Here is a 16,670-nt window from a genome sequence, read left to right on the forward strand (position 1 = left end):
AGAGGGGACCCCCCTTCAGCCAATAGGCTTGATCAGGTTATAGCCTGGTTACTGTGCAGCTGCACGTGGAATTGTAGCGTAACGAGTAAAAACGTTACAAGAGTCAAGCACTGGCATGTCTGTCCAGGATCGGTGTACCCCCTGCTGGGTTCACAGAGGTGGCTCACAGGGGTGGGGGTGCTGGGAAAGGGAGGCACCCAGCAGACAATGTGGAGAGAAGAGAAGGTAGAGAAGAGTTGCCTACCTCACAGCCGCTAACCGCACCTTGATACTAGACTCTGACAATCCACTGACAATTCGGTCCATCATATTCTCAGTTTCAATTATCTAAGGAAGAGAGGTTAGGGCTGCATAAATTCATACAGCAGGGAGAACAGCAAGGAGACAGTCAAGATAACAACAATAATAATGACAATAACAACACGCCATGCCACACATCGCCAGTCTGCCCTCCTCTCCAGGGGTGACCAGAGAAACCCAGCAGACACCCCCAGAAGATTACTGCAAGACCTGAAAATATTCAGCATTTTAGTTATAACCAGCAATTTGTTTGTCACCGTTTTGTTTTGAGGGTTACAGAACACCCTGCAGTGTTTACAAAAAGCACACAGCCTTTACACTGGCTGTATCCTGTGTTGTCCACAGTGCAGTGATATGTTGTTCAACATATTTCCAAACTGTTTTAAATGTTTTGTTCAGCTGAAGAATAATGCCGTCATTATTTCTTGGGAGCCGAGATGGGAGCATGAGCTGGATACACTAACGACGTTCACAAGATCAATCCTCTTTCACAGAGCACCAATGTGAATAACACAGAGAACAGTAAAAGGTAAAGCAATGCCATTCTTGCAAACACTGGAGGGAGTTTTGTAACCTTTCAAACTGGGAAATGTACGAGCAATTACACAGACAACAATGTATCTCACAATATCAGCTACACTTTTCCAGTTAAAGTCAACAGGACAGACTGAGAGCTTCCTCATGTCTTCAATTAAAAAAAAAACAACAACCTTAGAACCAAACAGCAAACAACTAATCCACATACGCACTGCAGGGGTGCTTCTCTGATTTCTAATATTCATGCTGAATTTTCTCCTAGGAGTTAATAAAGATCAAAAGCTTTGAAAATACAGCCCATAGCAACATTACATTATTGAACTTCAGCGTTCTGGAACACAAAGATTCTGTATATCAGAGAATGTAAAAAACATTTTTCTATGCCTTGTACCGCAAGCAGTCACATCAAAATAAATGCCTTCACTGAAGAATCCCAAAGCACTTTATTTCAATTAAACATGGCCTTGAACTTTGTAAACTACAATTAACCTGGGAAAGGATTTGGCAGGTCCATAAGTACGACTAGAACAGTTCAAAGACAACAAAGCACCTGCTGATCTCAGAACACCTGTTTGTCTTCTTCAACACTAGAACACTGCGGCAGAGTGCTGTAACTCAAGGGCTCCTAAGCACTCTGGAGCGGCTTAGTTTTCAGTTTTGTAACTAAATCAAGGAGTTTTCTCCTTTCCAAAAGCAATTGCATACAATAGATACAAATGTTTCCCAAGGAGGTTTGTACCTCATACATTTTTTTGGTCCAAAGGCAATGAAATGAAAATAAAGCATTGAAAGACTGCCACATGGAAACAGGGTCTGAGGGACAGGTCTTGGTCTATCATCAAGACCAGGGCATTGCAGCACACTCCAACAAACCTCCTTCTTTTGCGCTTCAGAAAAACTATCAATGTAGAGCTGTCTGTCGCTGGACTGAACTGCCACGTCATCGATAATATGGTAACACAAGTAAAATAGCTGTGGCCAATAACAAAGCAATGCATTCAGCACAATGAAGTTATGAGAACCCCACTTACCTTTAAAAGGGAGACATCAATCGCATCATTTTAACAGCAGTGCTACTGGGCTGATTCTACAGGAGAACTGAGACTATGGGAGGTGCATGCCAAGCTGAGATTTGAACCCAGGATTGCCTGACTCTACTGTCTGTTCTGTCTCATCCCCCAGAAGCTCAGTTCTAATGGAATCAACTCAACACACTGACTCATCCTAGAACTAGTCTTGTACTTGGAGACTGACAAAAACAAACTCACCTTCCCAGTGACACAACAAAAACTTAAATGCACCAGTTGCCTTGTAGCAGCACCCAAAACTGCAGGGTTTCTCATGCTTTGAAAAGTGACTGGGCTGGAACACAGCTGAGATTAGAAAACAAGACTCCACTGAATATAGCAGCCTTAGTTTTAGCAGGTTTTACAGCAGGTTTAATTTATTAGACACCCAAGCTTTGCCAGACACGCTTTGCATTAGTTTGAAAGGTCTCATTTCTGCTCACCCCCCACACTTGGCTTCAAAACAAACACGCATTCTCAAATATTTCCCATCCAATGTTAACACTTTCTTCCCCAAGGAAAAAAATAGATTGGGCTGGCTTGCCCTCTCTGGACACTGCTCAAGGCCATCCAGTGGTCTCAACCGGACAGAGATTGGGCGATTGGGAGATGGGGCAAATCCACAAATATGGGCATTGGCACTCTCCCATCAGGAAAGTAAAACTGCTGCATATAACTGCAGACAGAGCTGCACAACATGCTTTGATATCCAGGAGTGACTGCAGTTCACTCTACTTGCCCTGCCATCTCGCCTGATCTCAGTCTCGTATTGAAGTCCTGAAGGGATGCACCTGGCCAGGCTTTCCAGGCAAGGGTACCCCACTGCTCTCTATCAGAACCCATTCCAACACTTTGCAGACTCCATGGGCAGCTGTGTCCAAGTGCCAGTAGCTGTACGCAGTGGCTCAGCTTAGAACAGAGTACACTCTAAACGCTTTATATCTACACAGCGTTTTTTTTTCTATTTCAGTTAGCTAACTATTGGATAAATCGTTTAAAATGTGCAGCACTGTTCATAAATCCTGCTGATTTCACAGGCACTGCCCTAGCACTAACTGCCTTTGGACTGACTGATGTTACCTTAGGTAAGGCAGTCCAAAATTATTGATTAATGAAACCAGTCCTTAATCCCAACTCCTGGACCATTCAATAGTCCTGCTGTGCCACTTTTATTTTTGCTAATATCCTTTAAAATTTTGCAGGTTCAAATCTGTGGAAAGCAGAACATAGATCCGAATGAATAAACTGAGCTTTGACATTAAAATGAAAGGATCCTTGTCCTCCCTTGTGTTGTGGATACAGGAGTCTTCTTTGCTGTACACTGCCTTCACTTCGCCACCTAGTGCTTGACTGTGTACCAACACAGCATCTTTCAAGTGCAAGATCCTCTTCTGCAATAAAAAAAATGTCAAAGACAGTTTGGTGGCGATTGGCTTTCTCTGCTGCCCTGTCACAGTATCAGGAGTCCCAGTGGTACCTGAGGGGCTATATTTGCTGAGCTGTGTGGGTTCCCTTCACTCCTCCATAGGAAAGCTACAGAGTCCTGCAGGTGGAACGGCTTGACTCTAGAGGATGCTGCTGCGCTCGTTTCCCACGGAAGCGACCGGCTGAACCCTTCACCTAAAGCAGGACTGCTTCTTTCGTTTGTCTTTTTTTTAACCAAAGGCTGATGTGCCCACAGAGCCCTAGAGCTTAATCTGCTTTTCAGCTGGATTTTAGAATCATGAAGAATGCTGTTCATTAGATTATACAAGCATGAGTTTTTTTTTCCTTTGAGTTTTTCATCATTTTATTTGATTTTTTTTTCAGAGATTTTTGTTATTGGTTTATAGGCATTCAGATTTATCACAGTTGTTTTGTTATCTGGTACTTTTGACGAAGTCACTACAATTGATTCACAATGTAACCCTCAGGCTACTACCCTGACTCCTTACCCACACTGGAGCTGCACAGTGGCCAGGCTTGGTGCAGCATTACCCAGATCTCTGTCTGCACCTGTCTACTGTACAGCAGCTTGATCCAGACAGGAGCTCTGGAGATTAAATCTGTTTCTACTGCAGGGGTGTTAAAAGAGTAGCGTAGTGTGTTACATGTTTACTAAGCTGTTTAACTACTATCAACGATGCCAAATAGGGAGGGTTCAGCCTCAGTGTTTATACAGCAGTATGTGTTTAAAGGGAAGTATTTCATATTTAATCTAACACAAACCCAGCCGCAGTGATTTATCAAGAAGTGCCAGCACTCTGAGGAGTGTTCTGGTTACCAGCATTTTGAACGTGTTCGTTCCAGCAGTTCTTCAGAGACCCCCCTGTTCTGTTGTGTGATTCTGTATACAGCTTGGCAGAGGACCCTCTTTGTTGAGAGGCTTTCTGTTTGCTTGTCTGTTTGTTTAATAAATTGGGTGATTAAGAATTCTGGAACCACTCTAGCAGGCAGGACTATAGCTCTGTAATTCCCACCACAGTCTATAAAGATAGAAGTTTTAATAATTGTTCCAAGGATGTCACCAAGACTCCTGTTCCATAGCAGTCTGATCCATTCCTGGTTTCACTATGAGTTTCATAAGACACATCTGAGCTTGTCACCGACCCACTGTGGTTAACCAAGCTTGCATCAAAACCTGGAATGGGTGAAATTTCTGTGCAAGAGGAGTCTGATTTCCATCCCTGTGTTTGTTTAGAAAGTCATGGATGACCCTCTTGGAAATGCATCGCTGGTCCCAGCCCGATTGTAAATGCTTGTGAATTAAGTAGTAGATGTCAGTTGTGACATTGTTCTATTTAGGCTGTGGCTCCAGACTTCTGAAACCCCGTGTACAGTACAGTATGTTTAGCTGTTGTAGGCAGAAGGCAAAATATCCATCATTTCCACTCAATGCCGAGAGATTGAAGCTGCTCCGCTGTCACTTAGCAGGATGCATTGCCGGATGCCTTACTATTCTGTTAAATGGAGGTCAGTGCTATCTGCCTACGACAGATCCACTTGTTTCATTAGAAATCCCAGAGAGCCGAGAACACCACTTCCCATGAGAGAAACAGAGTGATTGCACAGAGCTTTATTCATATCAGCAGAGCACAGCAGCATCACCAGCAAACATAACCACCATCAGTAATATCAGCATTAATAATATTAAAAATCACCATCATCATCACAAAACAAAATCCACACAGGCTACTACTACACATCGGCAGAGCATACAGGTTCAAACTTGCGATCATATAAAAATGAAAATACTTCAGATATATATGGATATACTGCAGATTCCCCCCCCCCCCCAACTGAATGGAATGAGAGGAAGGCAGGATTCATAATACAAAAAAAAATTAATAAAAAAAAAAATTAAAAAAAACTACAATAGTACAATAGCAAAAGTGTAGCGTCCTTCACAAGAATTAAGACGCATCTTTTTTTTAATTGATAAAAGAAAAGAATATGAGAGTAGGCAAATAATGACCCTTTGCATTCATGCAGTAAAAGTGCTTGAGATAAATAAACGGCAGTTAGACAAGTGCTCGGACACAGAAGCAGCACTGGATTGGCATTTCTGTGGCGGCCCCACGCTCACCCGACAGAGTGGTCTCATTCATTCTCACCGAGCAGGCTCACAACGCATGCGAGCGCTTGCAGTGCGTGTGTGTGTGTGAGCGTCTGTCTCTCTAATGTCCCTTGTGTCCCTCTCAGGTGGTCCGTCCTGCGGACAGGGTGGGGGGGCGCCCCTCCCCCAGACTCACCTTCTTCCGGATGTCCTCGTCGTTTGCCCCCAGAGACGCGTACAGCTTGAAGGCCGCCTGTCGCAGCTCATGGGCATGTTTCAGGTCATGGTCCAGCTGCAGTGAGAGGGGGAGAGCACAGGTAGCAATCACATTGAGGGTCTGGATACTGCACAGGTAGCAATCAGACTGAGGGACCTGATACTGCACAAGCAGCAACCACACTGCACACTGTACAGACAGCAATCACACTGAGGGACAGGATACTGTACAGACAGCAATCACACCGAGGGACAGGATACTGTACAGACAGCAATCACACTGAGGGAAAGGATACTGTACAGACAGCAATCACACTGAGGGACTGGATACAGTACAGACTGCAATCACACTGAGGGACAGGATACTGTACAGGCAGCAACCACACTGAGGGACTGCATACTACACAGGCAGCAATCACACTGCACACTGTACAGACAGCAATCACACTGAGGGACTGGGTACTACACAGGCAGCAATCACACTGCACACTGTACAGACAGCAATCACACTGAGGGACTGGGTACTACACAGGCAGCAATCACACTGCACACTGTACAGACAGCAATCACACTGAGGGACTGGGTACTACACAGGCAGCAATCACACTGCACACTGTACAGACAGCAATCACACTGAGGGACTGGGTACTACACAGGCAGCAATCACACTGCACACTGTACAGACAGCAATCACACTGAGGGACTGGGTACTACACAGGCAGCAATCACACTGCACACTGTACAGACAGCAATCACACTGAGGGACTGGGTACTACACAAGTAGTAATCACATTGAGGGACTGGATACTACACAAGCAGCAATCACACTGAGGGAAAGGATACTGTACAGACAGCAATCACACTGAGGGACTGGATACTGTACAGACTGCAATCACACTGAGGGACTGGGTACTACACAGGCAGCAATCACACTGCACACTGTACAGACAGCAATCACACTGAGGGACTGGGTACTACACAGGCAGCAATCACACTGAGGGACAGGATACTGTACAGGCAGCAATCACACTGAGGGACTGGATACTGTACAGACTGCAATCACACTGAGGGACTGGGTACTACACAGGCAGCAATCACACTGAGGGACTGGATACTGTACAGACAGCAATCACACTGAGGGACTGGGTACTACACAGGCAGCAATCACACTGCACACTGTACAGACAGCAATCACACTGAGGGACTGGATACTACACAGGCAGCAATCACACTGCACACTGTACAGACAGCAATCACACTGAGGGACTGGGTACTACACAAGTAGTAATCACATTGAGGGACTGGATACTACACAAGCAGCAATCACACTGAGGGACTGCACACTGTACAGACTGCAATCACACTGAGGGACAGGATACTGTACAGACAGCAATCACACTGAGGGACTGGGTACTACACAGGCAGCAATCACACTGAGGGACTGGATACTACACAAGCAGCTATCACACTGAGGGACTGGATACTGTACAGGCAGCAATCACACTGAGGGACTGGATACTACACAAGCAGCAATCACACTGAGGGACTGGATACTACACAAGCAGCAATCACACTGCACACTGTACAGACAGCAATCACACTGAGGGACTGGATACTACACAGGCAGCAATCACACTGAGGGACTGGATACTGTACAGGCAGCAATCACACTGAGGGACTGGATACTACACAAGCAGCAATCACACTGAGGGACTGGATACTACACAAGCAGCAATCACACTGAGGGACTGGATACTACACAAGCAGCAATCACACTGCACACTGTACAGACAGCAATCACACTGAGGGACTGGATACTACACAGGCAGCAATCACACTGAGGGACAGGATACTGTACAGGCAGCAATCACACTGAGGGACTGGATACTGCACAAGCAGAGAACTGCGCACTGCACAACAATCACGCTGCATGGGCAGTCAAGCCTCTTACCCGCTTGATGTCTGTGATGGCACTGACAGAGCTGGGGTATTTAAAGTAGTCGGCGAGCATGGCGATCAGGTGGTCAGTGATGCTGGCGATTCTTTGCAGCTCCACGTCCGGCTCAATCAGATAGGCCAGCGTCTCTGCGCCATCCACCCTCTCCTCCAGCAAGCGCTCTTTACTGCACATGCGCACCAGACAGGGCAGAGTCTGAGACAGGAAAGAGTAGATCATTAACACTGAGGCACTGAACCTTCACTCTGAACAGTACAGGTTAGCAAAGAAAAGTTGTAATTCTAATTGAGTAAGTCATGCTCTAGATATACTGTATGCAAACATGTACGTGTGACAGATGATGGAGGAATAACATGTTTGTGAGGACAGGGTTCAGCAACACAGGCCCTGACTGAACTAGACAGGTCAGCATTTCTTTAAAAACAGCACAGCGTCCACCCACCTTTAACACAATGCAGTTATCATCAGTCCGGATGGCTCCAGCTCTGCACATGTACGTTAGGCTGGGGGAACAGAACAGAGAGAACAGCATAGATCTGTATTCAGATCAGCACATCGATACAGCGATGGGGGTTCAGGGCTTGAGTGTTCTAGTGTACTGGCTACAATGGACAATGGGGTCTGCAGAGAAATACCCTCAGGGAATATTAAAAGGGATTCACAAAATGAAACCTCTTGTTTAGAAATCAACCCTCACGGCCATAACTAATCCCATAACATACTAATATCTTTTCTATAGTGTCCTTCATGTGCAGTCCAACCATCCCAGTACATGTACAGTCCAACCATTAACCTTCAGATATACAGTAGAACGAAAAAGAGCTCTAAACTGCTCTCTATTAAAAGGCTATTAGAAAACAGAACATTTTCAGCTTGAATTTAAAACTAGTGATTGACTCAGCATTCCGAACAGAACCTGGAAGTGCGTTCCAAAGTGAAGGAGCTGGGACCCTAAATGCCGAGCGACAGACTGGGAGATGGGGTCTGCACTGCACGCACTGCCCAGGCAGCAGAGAGACACCCCACACTCAGAGACACTTACCATTTGGCTGCTGTGAGCTGCATTTCAATTGGCTTGTCCCTCTGCATCATCCTGACGAACACCTGAGATAGCAGCTCTCCATCCACCAGCACTGAAACACAGAGAGGAAGAGCGACAGGGGGTTAGACAGCACGCTCACAGAAACACTCACACCGCAATCTAATACAGGCTATGAATGGTAAAGCTTTGTGCTGCCAAAAGACTGCCAGGCCCTCAGTGAGTAGAGCACAGTAAGTGGGTTTTGAGGAAAGGACAATAGTGGTGAAAAACACCAAAGAAACTACAGAACTATGAGAAGTGTGACAGTGTTGTTTACAGGCACTTGCTGAGGGAGGGTACAGAGTGGAGAGGAAGAGAGAGAGAGAGTTCAGGGTTAGGGTTAGGGAGGGTACAGAGTAGAGAGGGAGAAAGAGAGAGAGAGTTCAGGGTTTGGGAGGGTACAGAGTGGGGAGGGAGAAAGAGAGTGAGAATTCAGGGTTAGGGTTAGGGAGGGTACAGAGTGGAGGGAGAGAGAGAGAGAGAGAGAGAGTTCAGGGTTAGAGAGGGTACAGAGGGGGGAGGGAGAGAGAAAATTCAGGGTTAGGGTTAGGGAGGGTACAGAGTAGAGAGGGAGAAAGAGAGAGAGAGTTCAGGGTTTGGGAGGGTACAGAGTGGGGAGGGAGAAAGAGAGTGAGAATTCAGGGTTAGGGTTAGGGAGGGTACAGAGTGGAGGGAGGGAGAGAGAGAGAGAGAGAGAGTTCAGGGTTAGGGAGGGTACAGAGTGGAGAGGGAGAGAGAGAGAGTTCAGGGTTAGAGAGGGTACAGAGGGGGGAGGGAGAGAGAGAGAGTTCAGGGAGAGAGAGGGTTACAGAGGGAGGGTACAGAGAGAGAGGGAGAGAGAGAGAGTTCAGGGTTAGGGAGGGTACAGAGTAGAGAGGGAGAGAGAGAGAGTTCAGGGTTAGGGAGGGTACAGAGTAGAGAGGGAGAGAGAGAGAGTTCAGGGTTAGGGAGGGTACAGAGTAGAGAGGGAGAGAGAGAGAGAGTTCAGGGTTAGGGAGGGTACAGAGTAGAGAGGGAGAGAGAGAGAGAGTTCAGGGTTAGGCTTGGGGGGGGGGGGGGGGGGGGTAAAGAGCAGAGAGGGATAGAGAGTTCAGGCAACACTCACCATTCACCAGTGTCATGGAGACCTGAGGGTTTTCGTAGGCCAAGACCGAGAAGCATTTCAGTGCCTGCATTTGTACCTGCAAGAGGAGAAACTAAACCGGCGTCAGAATAAACAAAGCAGCTGGGCAGCAATCCTCCTCGAAGAGTTAAACAAGCTTTTATAGAAAGTGCTCCATTTCAACATCTGACTTAAAAAAAGAAACGAAACCGTGACACACAGAGTGAATTAGTAAAGGGCCCTTATAACACAGTGTAACAAATCTTTTTTTTTTTTTTGGTTCCTGGGTAGTAAATGTTATTTCCTAATTGCTTATGCCTCAAAAGTATAGAAAATGGCTATTATTCCCCACAAACTTTGCTTTTGTGACCAGGACAGTGATATTTTGAAATTTACCTATTTTCCAGAACATTCCAGATAGATTCAGTGCTGAGTAAACTTGGAGTAACTTCTAGAACTTTCTACAACTTTCCAGTAATATAAATAGTAGTATAAATACAGGGACCTTAAGCCCACCAGTTCAGTTTAGTTCCAGCTGCCCAAGTGGATACACATCTGCATTTTTCTGAGATGGCATCAAGAGGCTGCAAGCATCCAGCAGACGCATTTTGCTATGTCTGCAGCCAATTTATCAAGACAAGAGCGAAAAAGTACTCCGTGGAAGCATCTGCTAAGATGTGTGAGGCATACAAGGCATATTTCGGCATGCCTGTCGGGGATCAAAACAAACCCTGGGCACCTCATTTCACCTGCGAGCACTGCAAAAAACTCTGGAAGGTAAGATGAAGGTAACTGTTGCTTGGAATTTTATGTTATAAAATTTGTTAAAATTTTTAAAATTGTAAAAGTTTTAAATTTTAAAATGTTTTACAATTTTCAATGTTATTGAAAAAATATATCATATATGAAAAATGTTGCAAGAATCTCTTACACATTAGTCATGGGTGAAATAAACGTATGGTACAGAGAGGAAAAGACAGCCATGAAGTTCGCTATCCCAAGAATTTGGCGGGAACCCACTGACCACTCAAGCAACTGCTACTTCTGCTTGGTGGACCCTTCCAAACATCAGACTGGCAAGAATGCACCTGCTATCACGTATCTGGACCTTCCTTCATCCATCGCCCCGGTGCTACACTGCCATGAGCTCCCCGTACCCACTCCTCCAGAGAGAGAGCAGCAGTCTTTAGAACAGAGCAGCAAGTCAGAGAGCGAGGAAGACGTTGTAGATCCAGATGACAATTTCAAAGGTGGAGCTGAGGAGAGAAACCCATACTACCCCAACCAAAAAGACCTCAACGACTTGATTAGAGATCTTGGTCTCACCAAGTCCAATGCCGAGCTTTTGACGTCTAGGCTCAAGCAGTGGAACTTGTTGGATGAAAGTGTGCAAGTCGCAGATCAGAGGAAGCGTCACCAACCTTTTTCCAGCTTCTTCACCTGTCAAGATGGGCTCTGCTTCTGCCACAATGCGACCAGTCTGTCGAGGCAGTCGGAATCGCCTGTAACCAGAATGAGTGGCACCTCTTCATTGACAGCTCATCCAGGAGCCTCAAAGCCATGCTGCTCCATAATGGTAACAAGTACCTGTCTCTTCCCCTGGCTCACTCGGTGCACCTCAAAGAGGATTACAACAGCATCAAGACCTTGCTGGACGCCTTGAAGTATGATGAGTACGGCTGGGAGGTCATAGGAGACTTCAAAATGGTGGCATTCCTGATGGGTCTCCAAGGTGGTTTTACCAAGTTTCCCTGCTATCTTTGCCTTTGGGACAGCAGGGACACCAAGGCGCACTACCACAGGCGGGACTGGCCACAGCGGACCGAGTTCTCTGTGGGGAGGAACAACATTAAGTGGGAGCCACTGATGGACCCCCGGAAGGTGCTGATGCCACCACTTCACATCAAATTGGGCCTTATGAAACAATTTGTCAGAGCTCTAGATAAGGAGTCGGCAGCCTTCAAGTACCAAGGCTTCTTCCCTAAGCTGTCTGAGGCAAAGGTCAAAGCCGGTGTCTTCGTCAGACCACAGATAAAGAAAATCCTGGAGTGCAATGAATTCCCCAAGAAGCTCACTAGTGAGGAGAAAACGGCTTGGAACAGCTTTGTCGCAGCGGTTCTGGGCTTCCTGGGCAATCACAAGGCCGAAAACTATGTGGAGCTGGTTGAGACTCTGGTGAAGAACTACGGCACAATGGGCTGTAGGATGTCCCTCAAAGTTCATATCCTTGATGCTCATCTTGATAAATTCAAGGAGAACATGGGAGCGTACTCGGAGGAGCAAGGCGAGCGCTTCCACCAGGATATACAGGACTTTGAATGCCGCTACCAGGGACAGTATAATGAGAACATGATGGGAGACTACATTTGGGGGCTGATTCATGAAAGTGATTTACAGTATAATCGTTCTAAATCTTTTGTAGTCATTTTTGTATTACTTTAGTATAAAAACATGTTACTTTGGATTCATATGTTGTTTTTTTCTGACTTTATGTGAATGAAAAGACACAAATTCGCCCGTTTTCTCATTGGAAACAGGTACATTTCAAAATATCACTGTCCTGGTCACAAAAGCAAAGTTTGTGGGGAATAATAGCCATTTTCTATACTTTTGAGGCATAAGCAATTAGGAAATAACACTTACTACCCAGGAACAAAAATGTGTTACATAGTGTAATATACTGTCATCACATTAGTAGCACTATTATTAAATTGTGCTATTATATCTGATGGACAAGCAGAGGGACAGCATTATCATCACTATAAAAAGTTTGTGTTTATTAATTCAGTCAGTGACGTCCTAAGTAAAGAGGCAACAGACCGGGACCACACTGCTCTGCTCAGGGGCTTCACCTTGTATGAAGAGGAGATCAGGAGGTGTGCAATGTTCTGGATAGCCCCGTGGTTGTAGAGTATTGTCTGATGGTCTGGAGTCTGAAAGGAAAAGATTCACAAACGTTTAGGAGCTAGGTAGGATAACCACTGGAATACCCTGCAGCTGACTTCACTGAAACACCACTAGAACCCTGAGAAGCAGTACCTTGCAGCAGTGAGAGAAGATCTGACAGATGTACTCCTGCGTGCGTCTCGACCGGCTTAACAAAGACATGAGGTGAGGGATCACTGCTGCGTCCTGCAAGCACACAGAGAGACACAGAGAGAGAAAAGAAACCATCAACACATACAAACACAGCCACTGTTACCTACAAAGCATCCTAACAGAAGCAACCTAAGACTACTAAAGCCACTAAATTAAATGTTTCAGCGGTTTATCTTTGGCTTGGTAACTTTACTGGGTGGGATTATTTTCCTTGTTGAAAAAAAATAAGTAAAACTTTGATAATGACTATTTGTGGTAAAAAGCTTTGTCCCAACTCCAGGCATTCTCAGTTCTAAACCATTTAAAAAACGTTCCTCCCTGCAATATTAACTGAGAGTAAATGCTTTATTTATAAAGAGTTGCCAGTGACTGACTCAACCTGTGTCTCAGTCTCACCGTGTAGAGAAGCTGCACAGGAGTGACAGTGCTGATGAAGACCGTCCGCAAGCAGCGCAGACAAGCTTCAATGAACTTGAGATCCTGAGAGAGAAGACCTTCCAGAGAGAGAGCAAAGGAGGGGGGGGGGGGGGGGGGGGTCAGGACTGCAACACAAACACACACCTCCCTCCTTCCCTGTCCTCAGCTCTAACCACTAGACCACACTACTTCCCTCCTCCCACTACCCCAGCTCTAACCACTAGACCACACTGCCTCCTTCCCAGTCTCTCAGCTCTAACCACTAGACCACACTGCCTCCTTCCCAGTCCTCATCTCTAACCACTAGACCACACTCCCTCCTCCCAGTCCTCAGCTCTAACCACTAGATCACACTGCCTCCCTCCCAGTCCACAGCTCTAAGCACTAGAGCACACTACCTCCCTCCCAGTCCCTCAGCTCTAAGCACCAGACCACACTGCCTCGCTCCCAGTCCACAGCTCTAAGCACTAGAGCACACTGCCTCCCTCCCTCAGCTCTAACCACTAGACCACACTGCCTTCCTCCCGGTCCACCGCTCTAAACACTAGAGCACACTACTTCCCTCCCAGCCTCTCAGCTCTAAGCACTAGACCACACTGCCTTCCTCCCGGTCCACCGCTCTAAACACTAGAGCACACTACTTCCCTCCCAGCCTCTCAGCTCTAAGCACTAGACCACACCGCCTCCCTCCCTGTCTCTCAGCTCTAAGCACTAGACCACACCGCCTCCCTCCCTGTCTCTCAGCTCTAACCCCAGTGCTCAAGGCTGGCAGTGCAGTACCTTGCAGCAGGGCAGGGATGATGTGGCAGTCCACCAGGGACTTGACGTTGTTCTCGGTGCCCATGGCCAGGCTCCCCAGCACCACGGCACACTCGGTCCGCAGCTCTGCGCCGGAGGAGTCCTGCTGGAGGAGGTACAGCAGCCTGCCGCAGCAACAAGAACAAGAACAGCTCTTTAAACAGGAGGGCACCGATTCAGAAACATATAAAGAAAGAAACGTATTAAATGACCCAGTATCGCAGTTTACCCTTCATAGTGCTGTGTATTTCCTCCTGCACAGTTGCCTGAGCGCACCCAAAAAACTGAAATACAATTCCAGTCATCCACGTGCCACTTGAAATAACAGCGACAGTGGACCTGCAACTAAAGACTGCAGGAATCAAGACTTACCTGCTCAGCTCAGTGGAAGCTAATTTCAACAAATTGCCATTCACACAATATTTTCAGAAAGGAAAAACACACCCAATAAATACACCAATAACTACAAAAACAAACCAACTAACGCTTTTAATTCAGGGGCTTGAAAAGATGATCTTATCTTATGAGTGAACGATCTCTAATGGTTGCAGTAAGAGCAGTCAGGTGTGCTGGTTATGCACATCAGACATTAACCTTGCAGAGGTTTGAACTGATGTGTGGACCAATGAACATAAACACCAATGGGCTTGATAAAAACAGCAACAGCAGCAAAGCCCTCAGACACAGTGCTTTTCACAGCCGAAGCACGTCCAGTCTCACTGACCCTGTAGGATGCTTGCAGTCATAACCGGTACCTTTGTTTGAGCCCCCTGCAGCGTTTATCAATGACGTCATCCCAGCATCTCTCAAATATCCCTTTGTGCATTTGTACTTTACTCTTGGAAAAACCTCTGCTTTTCTTTCTTCATGAGAATAAGAGAATAACTGCTTCCCTCCATACAGTAAACGCACATGTACTGCCGTGAACTCTCATAACTGACATGAATGCTCCTACTGGCTCTGGTGACGGCACTAACTTGAGAATCCCACTCTGAAAGGGAAGCACTCAGCACATCGGCTCTGACAACAGGCTGTTTTGCTGCTGTTCAGTCCAGATTTCCAAACACTGAGCACTGCCTCTCATGCTCACAAAACAATTCAGCAGTCTGATTGTTCAACACAGCCTTCCAGAACAACCATTAAACTTCAAAAATACTACAAAAAAATACATGACGAGAATTTGAAACAAAATTTGAAACCTGCTTGTCTGTGTTTATTGGAAGCTTTTTTTGCTAAACAGCATATGGGTAAAGATGTAAGTGTAACAATAAACAGTATGTACTGTATGTATGTGTGTATGCATGTATACAGGTGTATGTATGTGTATATATGTGTGTGTGTATGTTTATTGTTATACTAACATTGGGGGTCCATTCCTGTTCTTCAATTCCAATTCCATTTCAAAATCAATAACCAGTTCCAATTCCCATTCCAACACATCATTGCTCAGAATTGCAATTAGCAGTACTCTTTTTAAAATAGCTTCTCACAGTGGCAACACATTATGAATACTGAAGTCACTACCAGTTTATTAAATTGGCTTCAAAGGAAAGCAGTTGAACCACCACAACAATATTTTGTCTCTAAATTACATTCTAATTTCTTTGAAGCAATTGGAATTGTGAATAGATTTTAAACAGGAATTGACGACAACCCTGCATAAACACATCCACACACAATCAGCTGTACCCGTGGTTGTAATATTCCTTATTCTCTGGACTCTCATTCCTAGTACTTCTGTGTAAAAACAATTCAAACAGAAAGCAAGAGAGGCAAACAGTTACCTGGGTACAGCTCCCAGCACGATCAGGTTAGCCTTCTGCTTGTTGTTTCCAATGACTGCATTCTTCATGTCACTGAAAACACAAAGCAAACAGCAAACACGGCTTCACTATCATCCAGTGCCAAATTCTTGAGCTGCGCACTGTCAGGGCGTGTGTGGGTTTGCCTTTCAGGGAAGCCCCACAGCTTCTATTACAGCGTTACTGATAGTAGCTGAGGCCCAGGCTGCTATAGGGATTGTTACAGTATATACATTGTATTTATTTATTTTTTTATATATATATGTACATAGTAAGATAGCAGGGAGGGGGTTAAAATTCCCCCCTGCTAAAACCATGTGAAAATGCACTGTGGGTGAATTGGGCTAAGGGTTTCTGTAACTGTTAATTGTTTGTATTGTTTAGTTAATCCCCTGCACCTGGTGCTAATTGTAAATTGGAGCCAGGTGCAGGGTATTTAAGAGAGGCAGCCAAACTGTTCTGGGCTGCTGAGTGGAGAGCCCGACTGTGTGTGTGAGAGAGAACAGTCGTTACAAAGTAAGTCATTGTGTGAAGCCCGCGTGTTAGTGGTTTTGAGTTGCAGGTAAACTGCTTAGCCTTCCTGCGTATTAGTCAGGGACATATTAATGTTTAGTTAGAGCTCCAGGAGAGAGCTAGGTGTTTGTTTCTGTTTTGTTATATTCATTTGTGTTTATTAAAAATAGCGCGAAAGCACTTAAATCCATTTCTGTGTGTTGGCTCCATTCTTAAAGGGGCAACGAACGGTGTGAGTAGCGACAA

At 45.6% G+C, this 16,670-nt stretch overlaps 1 protein-coding gene across 3 annotated transcripts in view; it reads right to left on the minus strand.

Moving 5' to 3' along the window:
• Positions 1-16,670, minus strand: part of LOC121322762 (armadillo repeat-containing protein 8) — a 29,234-nt gene that overhangs the window by 9,170 nt on the left and 3,394 nt on the right. For 2 of the 3 annotated variants that reach the window (XM_041263039.1, XM_041263041.1), the window contains exons 3-13: positions 15,894-15,965; positions 14,092-14,234; positions 13,291-13,388; positions 12,835-12,927; positions 12,648-12,728; positions 9,799-9,889; positions 8,655-8,745; positions 8,055-8,115; positions 7,607-7,807; positions 5,636-5,731; positions 245-327 (exon numbers count right to left, since the gene is read on the minus strand). In XM_041263039.1, coding sequence (XP_041118973.1) covers positions 245-327; positions 5,636-5,731; positions 7,607-7,807; positions 8,055-8,115; positions 8,655-8,745; positions 9,799-9,889; positions 12,648-12,728; positions 12,835-12,927; positions 13,291-13,388; positions 14,092-14,234; positions 15,894-15,965 — 1,110 coding nt within the window. The remainder of the gene's footprint in view (positions 1-244; positions 328-5,635; positions 5,732-7,606; positions 7,808-8,054; positions 8,116-8,654; positions 8,746-9,798; positions 9,890-12,647; positions 12,729-12,834; positions 12,928-13,290; positions 13,389-14,091; positions 14,235-15,893; positions 15,966-16,670) is intronic. The other variant, XM_041263040.1, reaches the window with a different exon arrangement.

This window comes from Polyodon spathula, chromosome 11 (genome assembly GCF_017654505.1).
Source record: "Polyodon spathula isolate WHYD16114869_AA chromosome 11, ASM1765450v1, whole genome shotgun sequence".
NCBI classification, from domain to species: Eukaryota; Metazoa; Chordata; class Actinopteri; order Acipenseriformes; family Polyodontidae; genus Polyodon; species Polyodon spathula.